The 27146-nt window shown below is 42.5% G+C and overlaps 2 protein-coding genes across 4 annotated transcripts; both read right to left on the reverse strand.

Moving 5' to 3' along the window:
* Positions 1 to 132: 132 nt before the first annotated feature.
* On the reverse strand, positions 133 to 3357 carry LOC137602813 (PTB domain-containing engulfment adapter protein 1-like). 3 transcript variants are annotated; one of them, XM_068325881.1, is made up of 7 exons: positions 2675 to 3357; positions 2523 to 2598; positions 2186 to 2257; positions 1226 to 1324; positions 1012 to 1149; positions 656 to 760; positions 133 to 391 (listed from the first exon to the last, which is right to left on the reverse strand). In XM_068325881.1, the coding sequence occupies exons 2-7, from the start codon at positions 2568 to 2570 to the stop codon at positions 329 to 331; spliced, it is 525 nt and encodes a 174-aa protein (XP_068181982.1). In that variant the 5' UTR covers positions 2571 to 2598; positions 2675 to 3357; the 3' UTR covers positions 133 to 328. The 3 variants fall into 3 exon arrangements, with proteins under 3 accessions (XP_068181982.1, XP_068181974.1, XP_068181967.1); XM_068325873.1 differs by having other exon boundaries at positions 2523 to 2601; XM_068325866.1 differs by having other exon boundaries at positions 2523 to 3357.
* Positions 3358 to 3454: 97 nt separating this feature from the next.
* Positions 3455 to 22423, reverse strand: sars1 (seryl-tRNA synthetase 1). Its single transcript, XM_068325824.1, has 11 exons — positions 22249 to 22423; positions 11045 to 11115; positions 10860 to 10940; positions 10571 to 10729; positions 7494 to 7637; positions 7220 to 7375; positions 5464 to 5685; positions 5220 to 5349; positions 4861 to 5018; positions 4592 to 4721; positions 3455 to 4217 (listed from the first exon to the last, which is right to left on the reverse strand). Exons 1-11 carry the CDS (start codon positions 22382 to 22384, stop codon positions 4060 to 4062), a joined length of 1545 nt encoding a protein of 514 aa, XP_068181925.1. The 5' UTR covers positions 22385 to 22423; the 3' UTR covers positions 3455 to 4059.
* Between the last annotated feature and the right edge of the window lie 4723 nt (positions 22424 to 27146).

Genomic DNA, 27146 nt, shown 5'->3' on the forward strand with positions numbered 1-27146 from the left:
AACCTATGAGAGGTGACTAAACCTTGCCATAGCATCATTATGGTATTAATTATTGTACAGTATTGGTAAATTCTTCTTTGGTACAAGAATGACGGTTGTGCCTACTGTTCACATTAAATAATACAACTAAACTAATGTATTTATTTTTTAATGAATAACACAATCAGGATATTTTTTTATACTTGCTTCATATTACATGATGTAGTTTAAATTTTGTTTTCTTAGGTTTGTACTCCTAAAACAAAAAATAAAATCAACAAGAAGGAATATGACAGTTCATTTGACAAATGCATAATCACTATGTGTCAAAATCCAATTATGAGTAATGTCAGTCGGTCAGTTCTGCAAGCCTCCTCTTCAGTTCAGTGTTCTCTCTATGCAGTATTTTATTCTGATGAAAAGAAAATAATTAGAAAAATGGGTCACACTGTTTAAAAATGCAATACTAAACATAAGAAAATATTTAAATTACATCAAAGCCTTGTCAATTTAATAATAGACCTTCATTGTCCCACAGTGGGGAAATTTGTGATTTAACCATTAAAGTGAGAATCTATTAGCAATAAATTCAAATTAATTGTACATCATGACAACATAAAGTCAACCAAATGACAATGGCCAAATATTTGCCAAGCTTTAATATGTATGAGGTCACCTTATGTCTGAGAGCCTCCACAATCAGATCTCGCCCTCTTGTCACACTTTCCTCCTTTTGAGAAGCTCGGAAGGCATCCCCAATAACTGACACTAGGACGTGGGACTGGATGATGGTCAGAAAATTCAATATTCCATTAATTGGATTAAACCTTGTTAAAAATCCAACTATAACATATCTTGAATAAATTATATAATCACCATTATTCAAGATAGTGGTAATTATTTAGTGGTAATTGAACAAATGTTATTGAAATTGGTGAAGTAGTTTTTGTGTAACAGAGAAGACAACCTAACTCCAATGAAAACCTGGCCTTGGTGATTGCGTAGCTGATCAAAGTGTAGTGGGATACTCACAAACGTTTTGCTCTGGAACAGATAACAATGGTATGTGTTTGCAGCAGGGTGTCTCACAACATAGCCAAAAACTTTGGGTGAGGATGGTAAGACGGCGCAGAAGGAGATAGTGGACAGAGGGCAAGTGTACAACAGGAACTGCAGAAAGCAAAGGCAAATGATTAAACGTATCCGTTTGTGTTCTTGGAGTAAGTTGTTCACTTTTGTAACACACCTTTGTTTTGTTTTCCAAAATGTCTACCCCACTCAGTGACAGGAAGAGATGGACTTTGCTCTTCTTTGCTGCCTTTTCAGTGGAGTATGGATCTGGCGTCTGGTGATGAGAGGGTAATGACTACATGCCATGCTTCTTCAAAAACATAATTTTTAAGTTAGCGAGTTCATCTAGAAATTGTCTTGTGAACATGGACACATCCAGATTATTTTTTAATGGGTTGGTCCAAATGTGGCACCAGCTCTCACCAAAACACTTCCATAATTTTTTTTTGCATTCAATTCTTTATATGACACGTTTTAATTTTAATTTAATACTTCAACTGTTTATTGTTGTGATATCCATTCACCACTGCATAGGTGGAAAGAGGTCTTTAAACCTGCAAAATATTTCTGGAGCTTTGCAGCAAAAAATTGTTGCAGCATCCTCTTAAACGGAAGAATATGGGGGTGTTTTTAATGCATGATCTATATACAGATCTTACACTAAGTCCAAATTGAAAAAATAATGTGAAATCCACCTGCACTCAGGTAAAAGCAAAAGCCTTTGCTGAAAACCTCCAGAAATGTTTTGTGAACTATGAAACGTAACTTATGCTTCATGAACATGAGGGTTACAGTTGCTCATGATTTCTCAATATTTGTTTATGCTTTGTTAAGTCCTTTGCAAAAGATTGTACTTCCAAAAGTGGATGACATCTAAAATAACTAATGTGATGGTTTAAACTAGAGCCCAAGCTTTCACTAGATCCAGATTGATGTCCAACTAAAACATAATCCTCTATACTTCCAGAATCACTCTATTATGTTTTGCTTTTTTTCAACGTTAAAAGAAGCACATGGGCTTTGGCTGCCATGTTAAAAGAGTTATATCATCCACACAAATATAAAGCTGTCAAATTATTCCCTTTTAAAGTGAGGGGTAGAGTAACTAACTTGGATATGGGTGGTAATTACTGACCTTCAGACCCTGAGTCGCCTCCTCCAGGATCTGCAGGCCATCAGGACGGACCACCTCAACTCTGCCGAGAAACTGTAGGTACGTGAGGGACATGACATGAAGTCAAGGGTGAACATCAGCTGGTTTCGTAATGTGGGAATACACAATAGTACACTGTATGAATCTAATGATCGATTCTATACATACCGTCTTTACAGGGAATGTTAGTTTACATTTACATATTTACGTACAAGCACGTGTTAACGTATTAGATTGAGCCTTACCTCACTGTTATTAACCAGATTTTTCATCATGTTATTTTTCACATTCAGAAAGACTTTTAGGAATCGGCATTTACCTTCACTGTAAAGGAGATCTCAGTATCATCTCCTGAAGTGTCACTCATTTTAACACGTCTAGTGCCAAGCTCAACACTGCTGAATGGCATAAAAGTGAGATTTAAGTGTTTGAATCACCTCAATCCTAAAATAAACAGCAAATTCATTTTACCTTTATGGAAGTATCTTCAACCAGAGCGAAGCTGCTTCTCACTACAGTCCAGTGTAAAGTCTACTGGAGTAAATGAGTAACTGCAATCTCTTTTATGGTGTTTTATTGGATATGTTATTGTGCCTGGAATTGTTATCAAAACATCTGATCTATGTAGATGTGAAAATCACAAAATAAATGTATGACCTTACAGTAAAACAACATGATCAAGTAATCTAGAGCTTTTGTGGAGAAAAGCTTTGAAAAATTAGATCAAAATTTAAAATAATTCCAAACTGGCAAAATGCAAAACTAAATTACAAATGTTGGACTATACAGTACTTACAATGAAAGATTAAAGCAAGAATTAGAGTTCCTTCCGACACCTTCACTTATTTTATTCCCTTTATGAGAGCATTTTTATTACAGTATTTAACATGGATGTAACTTCCTCCTTGAAAGAAACCATTTAACAAATAGCACTTTTAAATAAATTCCTGAGTTGTCACAGAAAAGTTGTAGATAGCATTCACTTGAATAGTAGTGGAATACTTTGAGGGGTAAAATCATTGAAAAGTCAGAATATTTAAGAAAGTTTAATCAAAATTTGATGAGCAGCTGAGCCTGACATTCTGGTCGCAAGATTTGAATCAATAGATTAATCTCTATTCTAGTCATACCAAGAATTTTTTTTTCTTTCCAGGTTTAAAATAAACAATTGTGAAATTGGTGATTTGCAGTGTTTTTGTATATAAAACCTCAAATGCATGAACTCAAATGCAAAAAAAAGGACACAAGAACTTGCATATTGGCAATATTTAATATTTGCATACAGTCATTGCTACTTCATCAATGCTCAATCATATATCTGTATATTAGCAAGCACAAGGGAAGAAATCTAATGTGTGTATCACAGTGACCAGCATTATGGTCGACAATGAAAAGAAGCAACAGTGATGATGTTTATGTCAGAAACAGCATGAAGCCTTCTGCAAATATCTAAACGTGTTTACAGTCAGAAGTTTTAAATCCTGTCAGACAATTTAAAGAGATGCAGGGTTTTGGTCTCTTATTTCAATTACTGATCAAACATTCTTTGATCACACACAGTAGCACACTATCATTCCTTCTCTCACGGCAGATGTAAGAGAAGGACTGATAGTCAGCTCACTGAAGTGATAGGTGAAAACACAGATCTTTTTTAATGTTTCTGAAGAAAACGAAAGGAACATCTGAGATGAAGACCACCATCCCTCCAGAGAAAGATGAGACAGAAGCAGCCAAGCTTATAGAAAATGTCGATGTTAAGAGTTTATATCCCCCAGATTTAAAGCAAACCTGACCATGATCATCATATGTGGTTATATTCCATCATGCTCTGAGTAGCAGCAAGGAGGCGCTGGAGTTTAAGAATTGTTGACTGACATGCTCTCCATGGCATTGGGCAGGTTTTGATCTCCTTCCTGCTGCTTCTTCTTCCCTCCTGCCTGCTGTTTCTTTGTTTTCTTGGACTGCTCTAGATCAATAGGAGCGGGCTTCACAAACTTTATCATCTCCGTCAAACCTGGACAGCAGGGTGGGGGACAAAACTAAATATGTTTTTGCTGTTCAATTAATGCTCGTCATATCTTGTCACACCAGTGTAAACTGCTAGTATTCCAGATGTCAGAAAGTGACATACTGCAAGTTTCCCATTTGTTACGTGTTTCTTATGAACACACCCCAAAAAAACACTGATAATGATAAATTAAAAATGGGCAGTTGGGCAATATCACTGTGATTCTTCAGTTTGGCTCTGACACCTAGTATTAAATATAGTACCACTTGATATTAAAACAATGAATCCAAATCAGGTTAATGAACTGAATTTCCATTAATCTCATTTCCTGAGCTGCTTCATTCCCTGCTTTGTGTCATATCTGAATGCAGCATCCTTACCAGGAGGCATGAACTCCCTGAGCTTTTCTGGAATAAGGACTCCTTCTTCAGTCTGGTAATTCTCCAGGATGGCACATATCACACGCGTAGTGGCGCACATGGTTGCGTTCAACATGTGCACGAACTCTGTCTGCATAGCACATAGAGAGGAAGTTTGTTTAAAAAGGGATCAAACGCTTTGAAAAGGTTGGCAACCTAGAGATGGCCATCCAGCAAAAGGTGGGGTGGCGTTGACAGACCGATCATTGCCAAGATATAGACATGCTCACTTTGTCCATCATCTTTTTGGTCTGTCCATAGCGGATGCGGAGCCGTCTGGCCTGGTAGTCAGTGCAGTTTGAGCAGGATACCAGCTCTCTGAAGGCACCAGAACCAGGAAACCAGGCCTCCAGATCCAGCTTCTTACTGGCTGCATGATTTAGAGCACCTAGGATGATCGAGTGGACTCTGGTTAACTGAAATTCAATATCAGTGTGTTCCCCCCCCTGGCTGGTCTATGGCCACTTAAATCACTGCTTCCCCAAAAAAGTAATTATAGTAAATGTTGAGATTTGAAATGATTTTTCAGTTGTTCAGCTGACAGCTGTCCAAAGGTTTCAGGAGAAAATGAGGTATGTGTCCAACCTACCCGAGACAATGTTGACTATGCGATACGGGATATTTAGTGATTTGTAGAATTCTTCTGCCGTCCCAATCATCTCATCAAACATCTCCCACGATTTGCCATTTTGTGGTGAAGAATAAATAAACTGCTCAATCTAAGAGGGAGGAATAGGCCACCAAATTTTTTAGTACATCAGACATGCATTCATTAATATGTGGATGTACTAATTCACATTAAACAGTATAAAAGTTTCAGTCCCACAACTGACCTTCTCAAACTGGTGCACCCTGAAGATCCCTCGGGTGTCGCGACCATGGGAGCCCACTTCCTGTCTGAAGCAGGTGGAGATGCCGGCGTAACGGATGGGTAGGTCCTCAGGTTTGAGCCACTCATCTCTCAGGAAGGCAGCAATTGGCTGCTCGGAGGTGGCGATGAGGTACTTCTCATCGATGGAGTTGTCGTCTGATCTCTCACTGCCCTTACCGATGACCTGACAGGAGGACCCATGGATGGATGTGACTTTAAAGGCTTCTCAATTTGCATCAAAAAACAAAAGATGCTTGTTCAGTTATATTTTCTGATAGTAAACTGAAGTGCTTATTTTCACAAGTTATGATTAAAAAAAACATTCTGTGAAGTTTATAACTTCACCTTTTACACTAATTTATAATCAGTTTGTATGTTAAAAATACAGTGGTACCTCTACTTGCAAATGTATCTACATACGAAATTTTCTACTTACGAAATGCCTCAACAGGAAAAAATTGCATCTAGTTACGAAAGAAATTTCGAGTTACGAAAGGTAAAAATACAGTATGAGCTGTTACTCGCAGCTCCCAAAGGTTCTTGAACGCTGAAGCTGATAGTGTTACGCAAATATATTAACTTTTAGAGTATTCACCATGGACCCCAAGAAAGTAACAAAGAGGAAAAGAAAAGAAAGAAAAGAGTTTTTTGTGTCTAAACAAACAAAGCAAGGGATACTAGAAAAGCATGAAAAAGGGATGTGTTTGGTTGATCTCACCAAAGAATATGGCTGTAATGCATCTACAATCGCCACGTTATTAAAGAAAAAGGAAGTTTAAGGAGTTTAAGACATCGCGTGGGTGAATGGAGAAGTCCAAAAGGAGGACTGGAATTCACTCTGTTGTTCAGCGTGGTGAGGCCAGAGCACATGAGCCAAAGAGGGCAAAAAACAATGAGGACAGCAGTTAAAAGGTGAATGATCATCATTTTTATTCTTTACTCTATTCTTTGTTTTTCAAATTATGCACAACTCTCATTTATTGTGTAATAATCTAATTTTAACATGTATTTGTTACATGTTTTGATGCATTTTTATGCTTTATAAAACATGTCTGAATTTTGGGGGGCTTGGAACGGATTAGGGCATTTGCATGGAAAACGCATCTCTACGAAATTTTCTACTTACAAAATTTCTTCCACAACCAATTAATTTCGTAAGTAGAGGTACCACTGTATACAGAATTATCCAGGCAGATAAATGACCCCAAAAAACCTTCATCCACACCTGAACTCAGCATATAAAAGAATGCTGTCAGGATTGTTGTGATCCTGACATGTTAGTCTTCAGTATTATCACAGTATTATGCCAATATTCCTCATATTCTCAAGTACTGCTTAACAGGACGATAATGTAAGAAATTTGCCTCACGAGTTTTCGGTCTTTTAACCAAATAAACAGCTATACCTACTTTTCTGGACGTAAATACACTTTAAACAAAAAGGAGGCTAGCTACTTGTATTATGACTCACTTTACAGCTGAAAACTGTTATTTATGACATAGAAAAAGATTTAGTAAAGTCAACCTGTGTTATCCACCTCTGGTAGTTCTTTATACAGGGCACAAGGTGGCACTACATATTGTCAAGGGTTTTCACATTCTAAACTTCACGAAACTGTTGCAAACCATCCAGAACTATAAAATATTATTGATCATAATGCAGGTTTGACTTCACCCATATCCATGGCAATGTCTGAAAAATATTTTGTCAGTAAAAACCTTGTAGAGCTCCTCATCAAACTGGCTGAGCTGGGCAACTTCCTGCATGACCTCCTTCCTCATGAAAAACGGCGTGTAAAGCATAGTGTAATTCTTGCTGTGGAGAATCCTCAAGGCGTAATTGATTAGTGCCTGCTCTAGGAACACTAATGGACCCTGCAGACAGTGGAGGATGGCAAAAAGACTTTGCAGATCATTTGTGATTTACAATTAAAGATAAAAAATGATGGTTCGATTGTCAGCAGCACAAGTTGGAGATCACATTTATGCTCACCTTCAGAAAGTAACCTCTACTCCCAGCCACGATAGACCCTTTCTCCCCATCAAAACCATCAATCATAACCACTAGGTCAACATGGGAATACTTCTTCTGGACGGTGCAGTCACCCGAGGTTCGTTCCACCTTGTTGTCTGCATCCTGTTAGAAAGAGAGCAGTGGTGATATCAGATTACACTCAGGAGATGACAGTATCTGCTGGTCTTCTCTGGATTACATTATTAAATATAACTGAACTGTATGTCACTGAAAGGGGCCTATTGTTCAACAAACCATTTTAAACAAGTAAGGTAAATAATTACTATTTCCTTGTTTACATTTTGTAAGATAGATGTTAAGCTTAATGCCACAAACATTTGTGCTAAATTACGGAACTAGAGCTAGGAGGTAATATTCTTAGCATAAAGCTCGGGAATTGAGAAACTTCTAAATTTGTATGATTATTCCTTCAAAATGTGGGGGGCAGTGGCTCAGCGGCAGAGCAGATGTCTTGAAACAAATCGCCCGGCCATCGGTGGATCGATTCCCGCTCCCGCCATGACATCCCTTGGAGTGTGAGCTGACAGTGGGGGGTGTCAGCTTACCTCCCAGCCACTGCCGAGGCGCCCTTGAGCAAGGCGCCGTCCCCACCACAAGCTGCTCATTTGGGGCGCGACCTCCGAGCGCGACCCGTCACTCTTCCTCCCCTGGACTAACTGCATGATTACAGGCCCCTAGTGTGCTGTGTTTGAGGGGCCTTGTTCACAACACTGTGTGTGATGTGCTAAAAACTAACACAAATGCATGTACTTAGAGTGTAAAGAGAACTTCCCCTCTAGGGATCAATAAGATTTGAATTATTATTAATATTATTATAAAATAAAGTATTATCATGAATAAGAAATTAAAAACAAATAAAAAAAATAATGGCTAGCTACTAGGGATGAGCAAGTACACCTCTATCTGTATCTGTTCAACTATATAAATTATCTGTATCCGTATCTGTACTCGGAGTGGGCAGGACTTAAACCGAAAGTGCGTGTGGTTTACCGGAAATGGGTAACTATTCACAGAACAGCCTCAAAATTTGTGTTTCTGATCACAAAATTAGGAAAACGATTTCCAGGACAAGTTTTTTATGAACTTAGAAAATGAATATTCATGTGAATGAATATTTACAGAACAGCCTCAGAATTGAGATTCAATGCTTTTGATCACGATAGTAAGGGAACTATTTACAGAAAAAGTTTTTATAAACTCAGAACCTGAAGTGCATTAATGAATACAACGCATGCAATAGAAAATTATGAACTACAAAGTATGCATGAACAACAATTGTCATACTCAGCATAGCTTCCTAATTTCTTTTCTTTTAAATTTGTTTGAAAAAATTTGTAATTTTCATGATCAAACTTTTTTTTCAAGTATTTATTTTTGGCTTCTTTTTTTTTTACACAAAAAAAGGGATCCTATTATGAAAATCACACGTTTGTAGGTGTCTACATATAAATAGTGCTCCTCCCTAACCCGACCAACTCCTAGAATCTGGTAAACAAATGATTCCTGCATCAATACATATTTGGAGTTTTAGGAATTCATGGCCTGGACCGAATCAAAACAATTAGATTTTGCTGGAGTTGAATTTGTGATGTCACAAATCTGCTCTGTGATTGGACAGAGTTATTGATGATATTGATTGGTTGACATCCAGTGGCCATCCCCAAGGGGGGAGTTCGTTCAGCCTACGGTAGCATTGTGTGGTAATGTCCTAGCTCAGAGCTACACACTGAAAGTTCCTCACAAACTGCTGAACTCAGTTGGCATTTGGCTGACTAGTTAGGTCCACTTCAGTCATGTGACTGTGTGTGTGGGTGTGTGCACACACGGGTGTGTTGTTCATAATCAGGCTACGTAGCGGTGTGTGGTAATGACCTGGCTCAGGGCTACACACTGAAAGTTCCTCACAAGCTGTTGAATTCAGCTAACATTTGGCTATAGTTAGCAGTCAGGTGTGTATGTGTGTGTCTGTGTTCGCACGAGGCTATACCCAGCATCACACTTAAACAGTTGCACATTAGTTACTAATTCAAAACAATTGTCTTTTTTGGTGAATGAAAGTAGCTTTAGCTCTTCTTAGTGATCGGAGAGCTGCATGTATCCACACACACGGACACACACACGGGAGAAAAACTTGGTCTTACCGGTAAAATCCCACGTTTTATTAGTTTGCGTTAGCTTAGCTCCATGTTATCCACAATCTGCCGTTGTCCATGATGATTTTGGGAAGCTTTAACTATCACAATAGATTGCCGCTTTGAAGCGGGATGTTATTATTTCACTGGCCGGTCTCATCCTGTTTACACAATGAGCCACAAATCTTTGTTCAGCAAAGACTGAGGAAGCAGGTTGACGCTTAGTGACGAAAAATCAACCGTTATACAAAAAACAAGAGTGTTAAACACAAGAAGAATTAGAGTGAAATATCATCCATCCATTTTCTTGCGCTTAATCCGCCGCAGCGGGTCACGGGGAGCTGGAGTCTATCCCAACTGGCATAGGGTGTGAGGCGGGGGACATTCCGGGCTCGACGCAAATACGTAGCAGCGAAGTTATTGAAAGTTAAAAAAGTTCCAGACTATGCCGATGGATCGATCTGCAATGCAGTCACATTCCAGTGGCACAAGTAAACAAACACACACGTGAATGCAGCTCAGAGGGGGGAGGGAGATAAGGAAGGCTAAGAGGGCGGAGGGTTGGAGATAGGGAGCTGAGAGCTACACCCCATTAAAACAGACTTTTTGAGAGCACGTGTGTGCTAGCACATGTGTGCTAGAGTGGGGCAGCGACAGCTCTTGCTGCAGTCTCTGTAGGGAGGTGCAGGCGCTGTGTGTGACTGGCCAATCACTGAGCGTGAAAACACTCAGTTATGAGGATTTTACAAGCATTGACGAGTTTTACTTGTCTCATGCTCGTACTCCTCAAAAATGTGTTATCCGTACCAGATACTCGTCTGAAACGAGTACCCGGCTCAACGCTACTAGCTACGGTTCCACACTACCCTAATAACAAATGAATGTGTGAGTAGATCTACTCACCTCGTCATTGCTGATGGGTACAGATGGGTGCAGCAGGTTGCCAATCTCCCTCAGGTACTCAAAGCGCTCAGCCTCCAGCTTCATCCTTTCACTGTCACTTCTCTCCACTGCTGCATCCACCAACAACCTCACCTTCTTGATCTGAGTGACTGTCAGGGCCTGGAGCAGTGCAAGTCCAGAAAAGCAAAAACTTCAAACTAGCTGTGTGTTTTAAGCCTCATCTTAACAGATATTGATATCACAAAATGCAAAATAATGCAGTTATTCAGTGGTTACTAGTCAGTCATACCGATAATGTTTCTGCAGATAGGGACTCCAGGTTCTGTGCTTCTTCAGGTATGGATTCATCCTCCCCCACTGGTTCCTTCTTCTGTGTTCACAATAATTTATGAGTTGATGTGAGAAAAAAAAAATCATTCGTAGAGCTGGAAGTTCAGCCTCAAGATGTCATTTCATGTCCTGATTATTCTGTACCTTCATTTTTTCCCCAATGCTCTTGCTGCAGAGGTTCTTAGCTTTGTTCAGGTTGTCTGCAGCGAAGCGACCTGTTAGGGGGATATCACAGTCAGTCAGTGTATGGATCTTGTTTACAACTCTGTGCGTGTGTGTGTGAGCAAGCGGCAGGACCATATCTAGTTTTTAGGGTTGAGCTGGGTACTCATTTCAGATGAGTATCTGGTACGGATTATGCATTTTTGATTTTTGATGAGTATGAGCATGATACGAGAAACACTCGCCAATAATCGTGCTTATTGATTCATTTTCCTGACCGCTTCATCCGCTTGCACGGGTCACGGGGAGCTGGAGCCTATCCCAGCTTGCATAGCTGAATGAAACTCTTCAGAACTGACGGTCTTCACGCTCTGTGATTGGCCAGTCACACACAGCGCCCGGCCCTCCCTGAAGGCACACATACACATTATCGCATTCAGAGCTGTCGCTGGCCCACTCTTGCACACACACACAAAGATATTGACTGATCTGTCTGTGCGTAGCTTCACTGTAGCTCACGTTGTTCTTCTAAAGTTTTCCTCAGCTGGCCTCTATTTCAGTCTATTTAAGGTTACTTGGGGAACTTGTTTGTTTGGTTTTGTTGCACGTACGCGGGGCATTTGACCAAACAGAGCTGAAAAGTGCTCGTGTCACTGCCTCCATTCCAGTCGATTTTTTGTTGTTTTACCTGCTTGCTCTTAGTTTGACACTTTCTCACTTCAGTTCAAATTAATAATTTATATACTGTACAGATACTTTAACTGTTACATAGCGCGCGTGCGCACACACCCTCTCTCTATCTCCCTCTCTATGTCTCCCTCTCACACAGTCATCTAGTCACACACACAAGCACAGACACATACACAAACACGCACACACACCTTAATCAACATTGTTTAACTCTTGTGTGAAAAAAAATGGCAAGAACATTAGGCGATAAAAATAAATAACTGGAAAAAAAAGTTTGATCATAAAAACAAAAACTTAAAAGATAAAAAATTAGAAAGTTGTGTCGAGTATGACAATTCTTCAATTCATGCATACTTTGTAGTTCATAATGTCCTTTCGCATGCGTTTTCATTAAAGGGGCCCCATTATGAAAATCACACTTTTTCAGGTCTCTACATATACGTAGTGGTCCTCCCTAACCCGACCAACTCCTAGAATCTGGTAAACAAACACTTCCTGCATCAATAGATATTTGGAGTTTTAGGAAGTCATGGCTCTGAACTACTCGAATCGATCATAAAGCGCTAGAATAGGTACTCTTGACGTCAGACTATGCACTCGGTGATATTGGCCAGAGTATTGGACGATATGGATTGGTGGACATGCTCAAGGGTGTGGACGATATGGATTGGTTGACATGCCCGAGGACGTGGTCATCCCAAGGAGTTTTTTGCCTCGGAGGTGAGGCAGCAGTCTGTTGAAATGGCTTCTGTGAGAAGGAGAAAGGGTAGTTGCTCAGTTGTTGATTGTACAAATCAACACCAGTGTTTATTTTTGATCCAATCCAATGAAGAACAGAAGAGAGCATTTAATGTTTAATGGCAATGTGCCGGCTGCATCACCTGCACGTTTGTTTGTGTGTACGAACCACTTCACTTCCGCCTGTTTTAGCAATGAGGATCAGTACAGACGGAGCTTTGCCTGAGACTGATCCTCATTCAAGGATCACTCCCAACCATAACGGACCAAGGAACTGCAACCTGGTTACGGGTAAGTCTCACAACACATTTATCTTTTCAGCAGTTGTCTGTTAACATGAGTTATCGAGTTCTATTTGGCTAATTAGGTAGTACTGCTTTCCTTCGTATTTGCGTGTGTGCGCTCCAACACGTGTGTGCATGCTAAACCTACAGTATCTAGGTACAACGCACATAAGTTGGGCTCACATTTTATCTTTTTTCCTGTTGTCTGTTAGCATAAATGAAGTCATGTTATGCTAGGCTATGTAATAATAATAATAATAATAATAATAATAACCTTTATTGTCCCACAGTGGGGAAATTTGGGGAGGTCTCCTTTGTTTCGCGTTTGCGTATTGCGTTTGCGTATTGCGTATGCCCGCGCACGCTCCAATACGTGTGTGCGTGCCGGACCTACAGTATAAAGCTAAAATGCAGGTAGGTTGGTCTCATATTTTCTTATTGTTTGTTAGCATGAATGAAGTCTTGTTATGCTAGGCTATACAGGTAGGTCTCCTTTGTTTCGCGTTTGCGTGTGCCCGCTCACACTCCAATACGTGTGCGTGCCGGACCTGCAGTATAAAGCTAAAACGCAGGTAAGTTGGTCTCATATTTTCTTTCCACTTATTTGTCAGCATAAAGTCAACTTATGCTAGGCTAAGTAGGGGGTTGTGCTTTGTTTCGTATTGTGTGCGCGCGCACGTGTTAGAGTCAATTGTTTGTTGGGCGTCATTGCCACAACACACACAGGTCTGTCCTTCTTATCCAATATCAGAACACTGGTGTCCTAAAATTAGTGTCCCTCTTCCTTGTGCATCCTTTCAGCCTACAGCTTCAAAGAACATGACATGCCAAACCAACCCAGTGGACATACTGCTGGTACACAGCTGTCCTTCAGGACTCCTCATTCCCTACTTGTATGTACAAGTCATATTCCATACAATGATTGGTTAGACTAATTTTCTAAATATTGTTGTCAACAGGTTTAAGTATTTCCCTTTAAGTATTTTTGTGCACATGCGCGAGCAGGCCGCAGTTTCCTCTGCTCTGAGCGAGTTTGTTATGCTTAATTTTGCGTTTTTTTCTGTTTCTGTGTATATTATTTTAACAAAAATTTAGATAATGTATAGTAATATTCTAGTGTACTCCAGGGAGGAGTTGATGTCCATGAGGGTCAAAGGACACCCAGCAACACACGATCTCATCCCCGCTGAGCTCCGACGGAGATATCGCGGATGCCGTGCGGGTCGCGTTGAAAGGACTAGACTAACGGCTAGAGCGGCTAACCGGAGGCGAGTCAAGCCCTCCGTCCCCTCCGTCATCATGGGAAACGTGAACTCGCTACCGAACAAGTTGGACGAACTGACAGCGCTGTGCAGGACTGAACAGCGCTACCGGGGGAACAGGTTGCTTGTGTTCTCAGAGACGAGGTTAACTGGTGACGTGCCAGACGCTAACGTCAGACTAACCGGCTTCTCCTCTGTACGAGCGGACTGGGACATGAACACCGCCGGTAGGAAGAAAGGAGGTGGATTAATCATCTATACCAACGATAGATGGTGCCATCCGGGATATGTGACGGTGAAATCACCACTGTGTAACCACGATCCGGAGCTAACAGCTGTTAGCATCAGACCCTTCTACCTTCTCACACGTCATTGCCCTCGTCCCTCCCTGTCTACATCCCTCCATGGGCAGACCCTGAGACTGCATTTAATTTTTTTAATTTAATTTTTTTAAATTTTATATACTGTTTTGATCCCCGAAGGGAAATTAAGAAAGCGCACTCTAGCTACTGATTACAAACGCATGCATACATATTTGTGAGTACAGGCCCCTGTATCACACACACACACAAAGGGGCCTGTAGGCATGCAGGGGAGGTAGAGTGGCAGGCAGCTCCTTCTTGGTGCGCCTCAAATGAGCAATTTGTAAAGGGGACGGCACCTTGCTCAAGGGTGCCTCGGCAGTGCTCCGGAGATGAGCTGACACCTCCCACTGTTAGCTCACCTCCGGGTATTTTGGGGGGGGCGGGAGCGGGAATCGAACCGCCGATCTTAAATCATAGGACGACCCGCTCTACCGCCCCGTTTTACCACTGAGCCACTGCCGCCACTGCCGCCGCATGAGAGACCATCTGTGGGACCACCTCTGCTCTTCCGACCCGGCACCCGGAGGTGCTCGTCATTATCACCGGTGACTTTAATCACGTCACCCTGGACTCATCTCTCCCCACAATGGTCCAGTGTGCGGACTGTCCCACCCGGAAGAACAGAACCATCGATCTGTTCTACACTATTGCTAAGGAGGCATACACCGCCACCCCCCTCCCTCCACTAGGTAAATCAGACAACAACCTAGTGTACCTACAGCCCACCTACATCCCGCTGGTGAAATGGCTGCCAGCAACAACACGACAAGTCAGGAGGTGGTCCCCGGAAGCAGAGGAAACGCTGAGAGACTGCTTCCAGACCACCAACTGGGACGTCATCGTGGGCTCACACGGGGAGGACATTGAGGAGGCAGCTCAGTGTTTTACAGATTACATGAACTTCTGTGTGGACACCGTGGCCCCTGTCAGGACAGTCAGGTGTTACCCCAACAACAAACCATGGGTAACAAAGGAACTCAAGGGTGTCCTGAACAGGAAGAAGCGGGCGTTCAGGAGCAAGAACGAGGAGGAGATGAAGAAGGCCCAGCAGGAAGTGAGACTCGGCCTGAGGGAGGCCAAAGAGGCATACGGGAGGAAGCTGGAGAACTAGGTGCGGGAGGTCTGGAATGGGATGAGAACCATCACCGGACACGGGAAAGGGCACTGCACTGTGGAGGGGAACAGTGAACAAGCGAATGAACGAAACAGCTTTTTCAATTGGTTCAGCTCCCCCACCACTCCCGGCTCCTCGTCCCAGGCCTCTGCCGGCCCTGCAGACCGCTCCACGGATGCTCCCTCCTCCTGTGCTTCCTCTAATTCCACCCCTGCAATTTCTCCTTCCACCTCTGCCCCTGCCACTCCTGCCCCTGCCACTTCTCCCGAGCCCACTCCAAGAACTGCGAAGCTCAACGGCCCCAACTCAACCACCGGACCTCGCCACGACTACCTGCTCCCACCACGACCGAGACCGTCATCACTGCAGACCTGGTAATGACAACGCTGCGGAGGCGCCGTCCCTATAAGGCAGCTGGACCGGATAAAATCTCCAAGACTCCTCCGAGCCTTTGCTTCGGAACTAGGGGACCTCCTGCAACGATTGTTCAACCTCAGTCTGCGGCCGGGGAGAGTCCCGTCACTGTGGAAGACCACCTGAATCGTCCCGGTACCCAAGAAAAGACGCCCTAGTGAGCTCAACGACCACTGACCGGTCGCTCTTACCTCCCACGTAATGAAGACCCTAGAGCGACTGGTCCTGGAACTCATGCGTCCACAGGTGCAGGGTGCAATGGACCCTCTCCAGTTCGCATATCAGGCCAAAGTTGGGGTTGACGACACTGTCTTGTACCTCCTCCACCGTGTGCTCTTATACCTGGACACCGGGGGCTGTGCCGTCAGGGTGCTCTTCTTTGACTTTTCGAGCGCCTTCAACACCATCCAGCCCCGGCTCCTACAGGACAAACTGACCTCCATGGCTGTGGACCCCTACCTCGTGAGCTGGATCACGGACTACCTAACGGACAGACCCCAGTATGGGGGACTGTTTTTCTTCTATGGTGACCAGCAGCACGGGGGCGCCACAGGGGACCGTGCTCTCCCCCATTCTCTTCACCTTCTACACATCGGACTTCAAGCACAACTTGGATACATGCCACATACAGAAGTACTCCGATGACACTGCGATTGTGGCATGTATCCGGGAGGGTGATGAGGGGGCGTACAGGGCATTGGTGGCTGACTTCGTGGAGTGGTGCCAACAGAACCAGCTCCAGCTCAACGTCTCCAAGACCAAAGAGATGGTGCTGGATTTCCGGCAGGCACCTCCCTCTCCAGTCAGTGATCATCGAGGGCAGTGAGGTGGAGGTGGTCAGAAACTACAGTATAAGTACCTGGGACTGCAGCTAGACAGCAGACTGGACTGGTCACTCAACTCGGACTGTGTGTACAAGAAGGGGCAGAGCAGGATGTACTTCCTGAGGAGGCTGGCCTCCTTCAACATCTGTCCTAAGCTCCTTCTCATGTTCTATCAGTCCGTAGTCTCCAGTGTGCTGTCATATGCCATTGTATGTTGGGGTGGTGGGCAGGAAAAGAGATATGGACCGTCTTAACAGACTCATCCGCAGAGCGGGCTCAGTGGTCGGGCTGAGCCTGGACTCTGTGGAGACAGTTTTAGGGAGCAGGACCATGTCTAAATTCAGGGCCATCATGAACAATACTAGCCACCCCCTGCACACCACCTTCTCCCAGCAGAGGAGCACCTTCAGCGACAGACTGCTGTCACACAGCACCTCCACAGAGAGGCTGAGGTCCTCCTTTGTGCCCCGTGCCATCAGGGGGTACAATGACTCTCTCAGGAGGAGTGGGGGGGAGGTGGCGAGGTCAGCACGCGGTTAAATGGATTTGGATTTAATTTAGTTTAATTTTATACCGTTTTTATATATATATATATATATATATATATATATATATATATATACATTTTTAGTATATGTACTGTTAATGCTACATGTGTCTGTTAGTGTAGTGTATGTCTTGTGGTATGTTGTTTTGTTTGTTTTTCTTTTTTCCTGGTGTTTGGCTGAGCAGTGGATATGTGCAATTTCCTCTGGGTTTATTAAAGTATATATCTAAGTGAGATCACATGCGTTGATAGTAATTCAGTAAAAAATAAGTGTTGTGTATTAGAATATTCCAGCAAGACAGTAAGAGTTTAGTATAAAATTTTTTGAGACAGATTCATGTATGTTATATATTGTTTTGACTCCTTTTTTCGTTACGTTTGGTGTACCCCTCTACAAGATCCACTTTTCAAAGGCTCTTGAAGTGACAATGCAGAGTCAAACTTCACAAGACAGAACCAACATTCTGTTAGTGTTGCAATATTTTAATATGTCAAACAAACATGTTTTGAAATCCTGTTGGTAATTGCTCACAACAAAACACAGTAAAAAGTAACCATACACATAAATTAGTAGCAGGTACCAGGATGTATTCTCAACAAAATTTTTCTAAACAAAGAAATGAATCAAACAATATCAATAACAGTAAAGGTATATCTTTGTGTTTTATTGAACAGGTTTTGTAGCTAACATGTTGGACCTCATATTTGACAAAGTCTCAGTGGACCCCATGCCATACACAAATGAGATGTTATCCATTCCTGTCCCAGAGAATCTGTCTGCCCAGTATGAGCGTCCGGACAAGGAGGAGGTCATTGCCAGCTACATGACCAGGTTCAACCGAGACTCAGTCTAAATCCAGCGTAGTGGCCTTCATCTTCAGGAAATCCCTGGCGTATGTGAAGGACCACACAGGCTGGAATGTTGAATCAAACTATCAATAACGGTAAAGGTATATCTTTGTGTTTTATTGAACAGGTTTTGTAGCTAACATGTTGGACCTCATATTTGACAAAGTCTCAGTGGACCCCATGCCATACACAAATGAGATGTTGTCCATTCCTGTCCCAGAGAATCTGTCTGCCCAGTATGAGCGTCCGGACAAGGAGGAGGTCATTGCCAGCTACATGACCAGGTTCAACCGAGACTCAGTCTAAATCCAGCGTAGTGGCCTTCATCTTCAGGAAATCCCTGGCGTATGTGAAGGACCACACAGGCTGGAATGTTGAATCAAACAATATCAATAACGGTAAAGGTATATCTTTGTGTTTTATTGAACAGGTTTTGTAGCTAACATGTTGGACCTCATTTTTGACAAAGTCTCAGTGGACCCCATGCCATACACAAATGAGATGTTGTTCATTCCTGTCCCAGAGAATCTGTCTGCCCAGTATGAGCGTCCGGACAAGGAGGAGGTCATTGCCAGCTACATGACCAGGTTCAACCGAGACTCAATCTAAATCCTGAGTGGCCTTCATCTTCAGGAAATTCCTGGCGTATGTGAAGGACCACACAGGCTGGAATGTCGACCCGGATTCTGCACCCTAAGTAGCCCCAGCACCAGCAAACAAAGGTGCGATAGGCCAGATGTCTGCACAGTCTACAGAAAAAGGACACAAAATTATTTATTTCACAATGTTTTCAATCCTGAGTATTACAACTGTCGTTGATTTCCTGATAGGATGGCTCTGTGTTCTCATTATTGTTATTGGATGTATTGTTTTATGTAAATAAATGCTTTTATATGTCAACAGAAATGGATTGTGAATACCAAAAAATATTCAACATGTCTATTAATAAGACAAAAATGTCTTATTTTGCCTGATGAAGCAAAATAAGACATAACTGTAGTTTTTATTCTGAAATTTTCTCAAAGAACGACTTACCGATGTATACGTCTCAGACAAGAAGTACCATAGTCAGCCCTAAGTACGTGACCGGCTGTTTGTAGGGTGTACACGTTTAGGCATACAGGCTGGAACCCAGGATGTTGAGTCATGCACGGAACCTCATCAACCTCCTGCAGACGGCTCCTAACCTACAGTGAAAAACGTGGTAAAGGTCATTTGAATTTATAATTGTAAAAGTAGCCAAATAGAGAATTAACTTTGTGGTTTAGCTGTGAGCTTGCTACCTGTGGTATTTCAAAACAGCAGATGTTTACTGCTGTTGCCACACATTCATAGTGTCCACAGGAACACCTGTACAACAGGTGAAGACATCTCAAAATAGAATACATAAAGGCTACATCTATTCACCATTAACCTGGTGTGATGGTGGCAAGTGTTAGCTCCCGTTATCTTGTCACAGAGGACTGCCTCAAATATTTTGCAGCTTAGTAAGGGGTTAAATCAATGTGATAGAAAAATAAAGTAACTTAGCCATGAGCAGAAGCTAGCATTAGCCACAAGGAAATAACTATCAGAACCACCATCAGACTTTACTGTCACTAATAGAAATACAGCAACATTTTAGCCTTGAACGTCCGTATATATACAACATACAAAATACATAATAAGACATATGACATTATTACTGTGTGATGAGAGGAGTAGAAAAAAAGTAGCTACCGGACGATGCTAACATCCTGTGATGACGTAGGTTACAAAACAAAACACAACACAGAAGTAATGTTCACACGTACTAACCATTCAGAAACGTCCTGCTGCAGTCGCACAGTCGGTGTTTCTTCAGGAGCCCCCGCTTCTGGGTCCGACTCAGGGTCATAAATGTACAGCGACACAATGGTTCCTCCAAACGCCATAATGATAACAAATGTAATGCCGGTCAGTGTCCCGTTAGCCTAGCGCTCTCCTTCAGAGGGGTGTGACCCAGGTGAAGGAGGCGTTGACCAGCGGAGCTCATTAACATACTACAGCCGGAGGCCTGAAATGAAGCGTTTTGAGAGTAGCTCAGATTTGCGATTTTGAAAAGCTGATATTTAGGACCACAAATCACTTTAGGTCAAAATATTTGGAATACAGTCTAGTTGGACATCTGGCAGCTGAATGACATTAGGTTAAATATACATAATATGGGACCTTTAATTCACATCATGATCTGAGTTAATAAAAAAACTTCTGTAAATAGTTCTCTTACTATTGTTATCAAAAACATTGATTTGAATCTCAATTTTGAGGCTGTTCTATAAATAGTTTTAAAATAAACAATATAGCAACTTCTGATCAATCCATATCAATTTCAGACTTCAAATAATGTACTGATTAAAGCTCCACCCATTTCCAGTCAAACCACACCCACGTCCAGTTAAAGCCCCACCCATTCCGAGTACAAATACATTAATTCATTTATTTTCTTCCACTGTATCCACCGCAGTGGGTCACGGGGAGCTGAAGCCTATGTCAGCTGGTATAGGGCATGAAGCGGGGGAAACTACGGGCACGATGCCAGTGCACCGCGGAGCCACACAAGACAGACAACCATGGACACACACACTCATTCCTAAGGGCAATTTGGGACCAGCCAATTAACCGGAAGCGTGTGTTTTTGGAGGTGGGAGGAAGCCGGAGAACCCGGAGAGTACCCACACAGGCACGGGGAAAGCATGCAAACTCCGCACGGGGGGGGGGGGCTTGAACTCGGAACCTCCTTGTTGTGCCGCGACAGCGCTACCCACTGCCCCACCGTGCCGCCCGAGTACAGATACGGATGCAGATAATTTAAAGAGATAGATACAGATAGTGCTGCACTCACTCATCCCTACTAGTTATCACAAATGAATCAGTCACCACTGAGTATTAGGTTTATGTGAAACATTCTCATCTGTTAAAAATAATCCACACAAGAACAGTTTAACAAAAAACATTGCTTTTATAAAAATGTACCACAAAATGCTTTTACTGGAAAAAATTAATGACTCAACCCTTTAGTGATAAGTGTTTCTAGTAATATGTGGATACCCTTTAGCTGCTATAACCTGAGGCTGCAAATGTCATGCATATCCAGACACCAGCGTTCATCAGCATTCCAGAGGAATCTCAAGATTCCTCATGAAACTTGGTCCGCATTTCTGAAATATTCCTGGCTTTATCTATTGCAAACACCTTCATTTGGGTTGAGTCACTTGTCAGTAAAAGAACAATTTTGTGTTCAACATTGGAAGAAACCTAGATCCGTTCCACTTATTTGGTTATTACAACTATGCTGAGTGAACAGTCAGCAAGTCGTTAATATTTCTTTAAACCCATACACCACAAACGATTATAGAAATGTAAAGAAAAATGTAATAATTTCCCGACAAAATGATTTTCGTAGCTAGAGTGGACCAGAGCCCCAGAAAAAGTGAACTGCAGGGTGACGTGGACTTGACATGTCACGAACTGAGATTGCATCAGATTGCACGTCATCACTGGTGTAGTGAAACTAAACCGGTATTTACAACATTTAGGATAATTTATTACAGAAATGTGTCCTCGCCTAGTGTCTGGCATCCACATACCTAGAACGAACACCATCAGCATCTTATATGTTCCGTGAATGTCTCATTTGGATAGGTTGAATGATGTTAGTGCTAACATTAGCCCGACTGCAGGCATGCCAGGCCACTCAATGAATGTCTCCCCAAACTTCATTCAAATACACCAAAACATTTCTAAGTTACGTCTAAATTATTTGGGTAGACACAAACATTCACTTGAACATTACTACCGCCGCAAACATGTGGAGACAACAATAAACTAATTTCATGGCATTTTAAGACACCAATGTGACGACTGGGTCCTCAAAATGTATTAACACTCGTAACGTCTATGTGGGTTGTGGAAACTGAGTATATTCCTATCAAAATAAATAATCACATTTTCAAATGAAGGCTGTTGTTAGCCGCTTTCCACTGACGCGACGCTAACATTAGCATTGTTAGCCACCCTGCTAACCTTAGCATAGCTACAACCGGTATGACAGAAACAAGCGAACAGAAAATGCGCTTACATTTTCTCCACTCCGTGTCTGTAGCTACCAGTTTATCAACCAGCGTTACATCTTTGAACCTCTTCCTTTGAGTCTCACGGACGATTTCTGGATCGCCACCTTTGTCGGTCCTAAACAGGTCCAAGTCGAGCACCATCTTTCCACGCTGTCAGAGCGACACACTGAGCTCACGGTGAGCCTCCTCCAACCCAAGTTGCCAGTTATTTTGGCTGAAGTCACTAAAACGTATTCCGGTGTATAGTTTGTAATTTAATATTAATTTAATACGCCAACTTTAATAAAGGAATTGATTAAATAAGTATTTTTCGTCAGGTCACATTGATTTTTTTTTTTAAATTACAAAACGAAGGTCGGATAATTTTTTAATCAAGTGTGACGACCTGTTGCAGCAGCAGTTTTTCTGTCGATCTCGATGGTGTCATTAAATTTACATTTAAATATGAAAACTCTTTACTGATGTGATAAAAAAAAGTAAGTCACTTTCTCAAACACTGACCAAGTGTCTGAAAAGGAGATATTTCCCGTGTCCGGGTTCTCCGGCTTCCTCCCACCTCCAAAAGCTAGCGCTTCAGGTTGATTGGCCGGTCCCAAATTGCCCGTAGGAGTGAGTGCGTGTGCCTGTTTGTATGTCTTTGTATGTGGCTCCGCGGTGCACTGGCGTCGTGCCCGCAGTGTCCCCCGCCTCACTCCCTATGCCAGCTGGGATAGGGTCCAGCTCCCCGTGACCCGCTACGGCGGATACAGAGGCAGTACATGACAATGATGACAATGAGGTTAGACAGGAATCTCCATGGATGTGATCCATACAGTTTGGCGAGACAGAGATGGGAAGTGCGTACAGCAGGTTAGGGTGATTAAGGATAGGGATGGAAGAGTATTGACGGGTGCCAGTAGTGTGATGGGAAGATGGAAAGAATACCTGTACTTTGAAGAGTTGTTGAGAGAGGAAAATGAGAGAAAACAAAGAATAGAAGAGGTGGCTGTTGTGGACCAGGAAGTAACAAAGATTAGTTAGGATGAAATGAGGAGAGCATTGAAGAGGATGAAGAGTGGAAAGGCAGTCATTTCTGATGATATACCTGTGGAGGTATGGAAGTGTCTAGGAGAGCTGACAGTAGAGTTTCCGACTGGGTTGTTCAACAGCATCTTAGATAGTGAGAAGGTGCCTGAGGAATGGAGGAGAAGTGTACTGGTGCCCATTTTTAAGAACAAGAGGAGGTTTATGGATGTAGTGAAATAGGACATGAAGGTAGTTGGTGTGCGAGAACAGGATGCAGAAGATAGGGTTAGATGGAGACAATTGACTTAGAGTGGCGACCCCTGAAGGGAAAAGCCGAAAGAAAAAGAAGAAGATGCACATATATCCTTCAGCCTACAAACAGTTAATTACCATAAACCTCCACAGACTTGGCACTTCCATTTTCTCTACTTAAAGATCAAGAATTTGATAAAATAATAAGGCAAGAATGGGCAGAGTTTTTAAAATATAATGAATTTCCTGATTCCTCTCTTTTCTTACTGTGGGAAAGTAGGAAGGCTTAATCAAGAGTAAAATAATATCATACTCCTCATACAAAAACAAAACAAAACAAGAACAACAGATGCAGACAGAAATGGAGGAAAACTTCAAATTGATAACCAAGGATTATGTAATAAAGCCAAATGAAAATTTATAATCTGAACTACAAAATGCAAAGCTAAATCTTGACAATATTCTGTCAAAGGAAACATAATTCTTGCAACAACTGAGATATAACGATTTTGACCATAACAATTTATCTGGCAAATTTCTTGCAAACTACTTCCAACGCAACAGAGAAAAATCTTTCATGGCAGCAATCCAGGATCCCTCTGGTAAATATTCCCAGTTACCTCAAGAAATGACATTTTTTAAATAGATATTACCATAGCTTGCATTCAACTACATAAACCTACCCAAACTAAAATCCAAAGACAGAGACATTGTAGACGGTTCACTGAGTACCAATGAATTACAGAGTGCATTAGATAGTATGCCAGCAGGTGAGGCACCTAGTCCACATGGTGTCCTTACTGAATTCCTCAAACATTTCTGGTCAGTTTGTGCCGCTTTTCTTCAGAGTACTAATAGAAATTTTAAAGTAATGGTTATATAATGGTATATAATATAATGGCCAATCAATGGTATATAATGTAATGGTTAATTCTTAACTTCCCTTCGGGGATCAAAACAGTATATTAAATTAAATTTTTTAAAAATTAAATTAAAATTAAATAAGTGGTCACGTTAATACAGCTTCAATGAATCGCTAATCAACACCAACACTAAAATTATATTTAAAGTACTTGCCTCCAGATTGGAGAAAATTGTTCCATCAATAGTTCACTATGATCAAATAGGATTTATTAAGGGTTGACACACTACCAACAATGTCAGAAGACTACTGAATCTGAAGGAAAGCAATTGCTATGTCACTTGACGCTAAAAAAGCCTTTGACAAAGTTAATTTAACTTTTCTTTTCTCACTACTTCATAAAGTTGGCTTTGGTGAGTCGTTTATTCAGCTGGTATCAACTCTACATAACTCACCCAAGGCCGCAGTCACTACTAATGAGATAGTTTTCTCAAAATTTTACTTTAGAAAGGAGAACCAGACAAGAATGCCCTCTGACTGCCCTATGCAATATTTATTGAACCACTGGCAGGAGCAATATGTCAAAATCCAAATATAAATACTAGATACCCGGGTATAAATATTTCTAATAAACTCTCAGAACTAGTAAACTTGAACTTCACCCCGCTTTCGGACAAAGTCTCTGGTGATCCAAGGTGTTGAAATAACCTTCCCATCTCCCTTCTGGGACGACTAGCTACTGTTAAAATGAAAATATTACCTCAAATCAAATTCTGGATCTTTAAGCAGAGAAAATTGAAGTGCCAAGTCTGCGGAGGTTTATGGTAATTAACTGTTTGTAGGCTGAAGGATATCGGTGAATCTTTTTCTTTTCCTTTTGGCTTTTCCCTTCAGGGGTCGCCACAGCGAATCAATTGCCTCCATCTAACCCTGTCTTCTGCATCATCTTTTCTCACACAAACTACCTTCATGTCCTCTTTCACTACATCATAAACTTCCTCTTTGGTCTTAAAAATGGGCACCAGTACACTTCTCCTCCATTCCTCAGGCATCTTCTCACTATCTGAGATGTCCTGCACCACTCTAACATACATGTCTGCCACTCCAGACTTCCTCATACAATACCACAGTTCCTCTCTTGGCACACTTTCATAGGCTTTCTCCAGATCTACAAAAACACAATGTAGCTCCGTCTGGCCTTCTCTGTACTTCTCTATCAACATCCTCAAAGCAAATACTGCATGAAACCATACTGCTGCTCACAAATGCTCACTTCTGCCCTTAGTCTAGCTTCCACTACTCTTTCCCATAACTTCATTGTATGGCTCATACATACCTACATACATATATTGTATAAAATGGGCTTTTCTAAATAAGATGCATGTACCCAATGCACACAGAACACAATCGACCCTTTCATGCCCTTTGGCTATGTTCACTCGTTCATCATATTTGGGTATCAGTCACTCAGAAAATGTCCTCTAAGTTGGACAGCACAATTCCACAATCTCCAAACATCTGCTTAGTTGGTGATCAAACAGATATGGTCTTACCTCACGCTCAATTCCAGCCTACGCTCTGGCTCCTGTCATTGCCAAAAAAAACCATTTTGATCAATTGGAAAGATAAAAGAGCCCTAAACATCACCCATTGGTTAAATCTCCTCATTGATCACATTTCTGTGGCCCAGGGCCTGGTTAGGGTGGGCTGTGCGTTGCCTTCCTTCCCCGCTGTGGTTCCGTGGTGTTGTGTCTCTAGGTTGCTGTTGTCGGGGGGTGGGTTGATGGTGTGGGACGGTTTCCGTTGATCAGTGGTCTTCGATGGTGTTGATAATCACTGCACTACCTGTGGCAGGGTTGGGGTCTTGGTGACCATGGCCGGGCTGGGTTGTGGGCTTGGGCTGATCGGCCGGCTGTGATGCCGGTCCCTGGTACATCCCAGTCCATGCAGGCTGGGCCCACACCAGATTGCCTCCTAATGTTCACCTCACATATCTCACACTGCACTGTACTTGTTGGCACATATAGGGACACCACAGTTAGGGCTTTGGGAACAGTTGGGGGCGAGAATGGTGGGCACTATTGTGGGGTGGATTGCAGTGCACTACAGCGTCGCTTCCTCCCCATATTATGTCCCACTTGTACCCCCTCACTCTTCAATTTTAATGCAACACACACTCACACTTTGGAGGGGACTCTGCTCTGTCTGGGGAAGTCTGAACAGCACTGGGCTTCCCTCCAGACTTTTAATTACACAGGGTAGCACTTTAACACAGGGTAGGGAGAATGCTTCCTCATCAGGGATCAGGGAGGGAAGCATATTAACAGGGAATTTAGTGGTGACTCTACATGGGATGGCACTTCTGGTGGGGCTGGGCCTTTGGGACCTGGGGCCTATGGCTGGGGACAACTCTGGTGGGGTCATTGGGGTCATGGAATTGTTGCGGGTGGTTGTTGATGATTGTCAGCGGTTGCCGGTTAGGGGTCGCTGGTTATTGGTTGCTGCTGTTGACTTGTCGCGATGTTTACCGGGGGTGCGGCGCTGCTGTGGGGTTTGGGCGGTGTGTGGCCTGGCCCGGGGGTCGGGCTGCGGGGGGCTGGCTCAGGGATTCGGGGGAGATCCGGGATTGCCTGCCTGCCTGCCTGCATCCATCCATCCATCCATCCATCCATCCATCCATCCATCCATCCATCCATCCATGTCCTTCTGTCTGTCCTTCTGTTAGTCCGTGAGTATTAGAAGAAAAGACAAACACTTTGTTTCACACAATTTTATTGCAATGGC

This window comes from Antennarius striatus, chromosome 2 (assembly GCF_040054535.1).
Source record: "Antennarius striatus isolate MH-2024 chromosome 2, ASM4005453v1, whole genome shotgun sequence".
Classification (NCBI taxonomy): domain Eukaryota; kingdom Metazoa; phylum Chordata; class Actinopteri; order Lophiiformes; family Antennariidae; genus Antennarius; species Antennarius striatus.

What these genes read in the sequence shown, in the direction of transcription:
- LOC137602813 (XM_068325866.1), bottom strand. Translation starts at nt 2,612, where the DNA reads ATGCCATTCAGCAGTGTTGAGCTTGGCACTAGACGTGTTAAAATGAGT. An exon ending in AGGCGACTCAGGGTCTGAAG is followed by an intron (nt 1,325 to 2,185) that starts GTCAGTAATTAC and finishes TCTCATCACCAG; the next exon opens with ACGCCAGATCCATACTCCAC. An exon ending in TTTTGGAAAACAAAACAAAG is followed by an intron (nt 1,150 to 1,225) that starts GTGTGTTACAAA and finishes TGCTTTCTGCAG; the next exon opens with TTCCTGTTGTACACTTGCCC.
- sars1 (XM_068325824.1), bottom strand. Translation starts at nt 22,384, where the DNA reads ATGGTGCTCGACTTGGACCTGTTTAGGACCGACAAAGGTGGCGATCCA. An exon ending in GGGTGCACCAGTTTGAGAAG is followed by an intron (nt 5,350 to 5,463) that starts GTCAGTTGTGGG and finishes CCTCCCTCTTAG; the next exon opens with ATTGAGCAGTTTATTTATTC. An exon ending in CAGGGAGTTCATGCCTCCTG is followed by an intron (nt 4,218 to 4,591) that starts GTAAGGATGCTG and finishes CCTGCTGTCCAG; the next exon opens with GTTTGACGGAGATGATAAAG.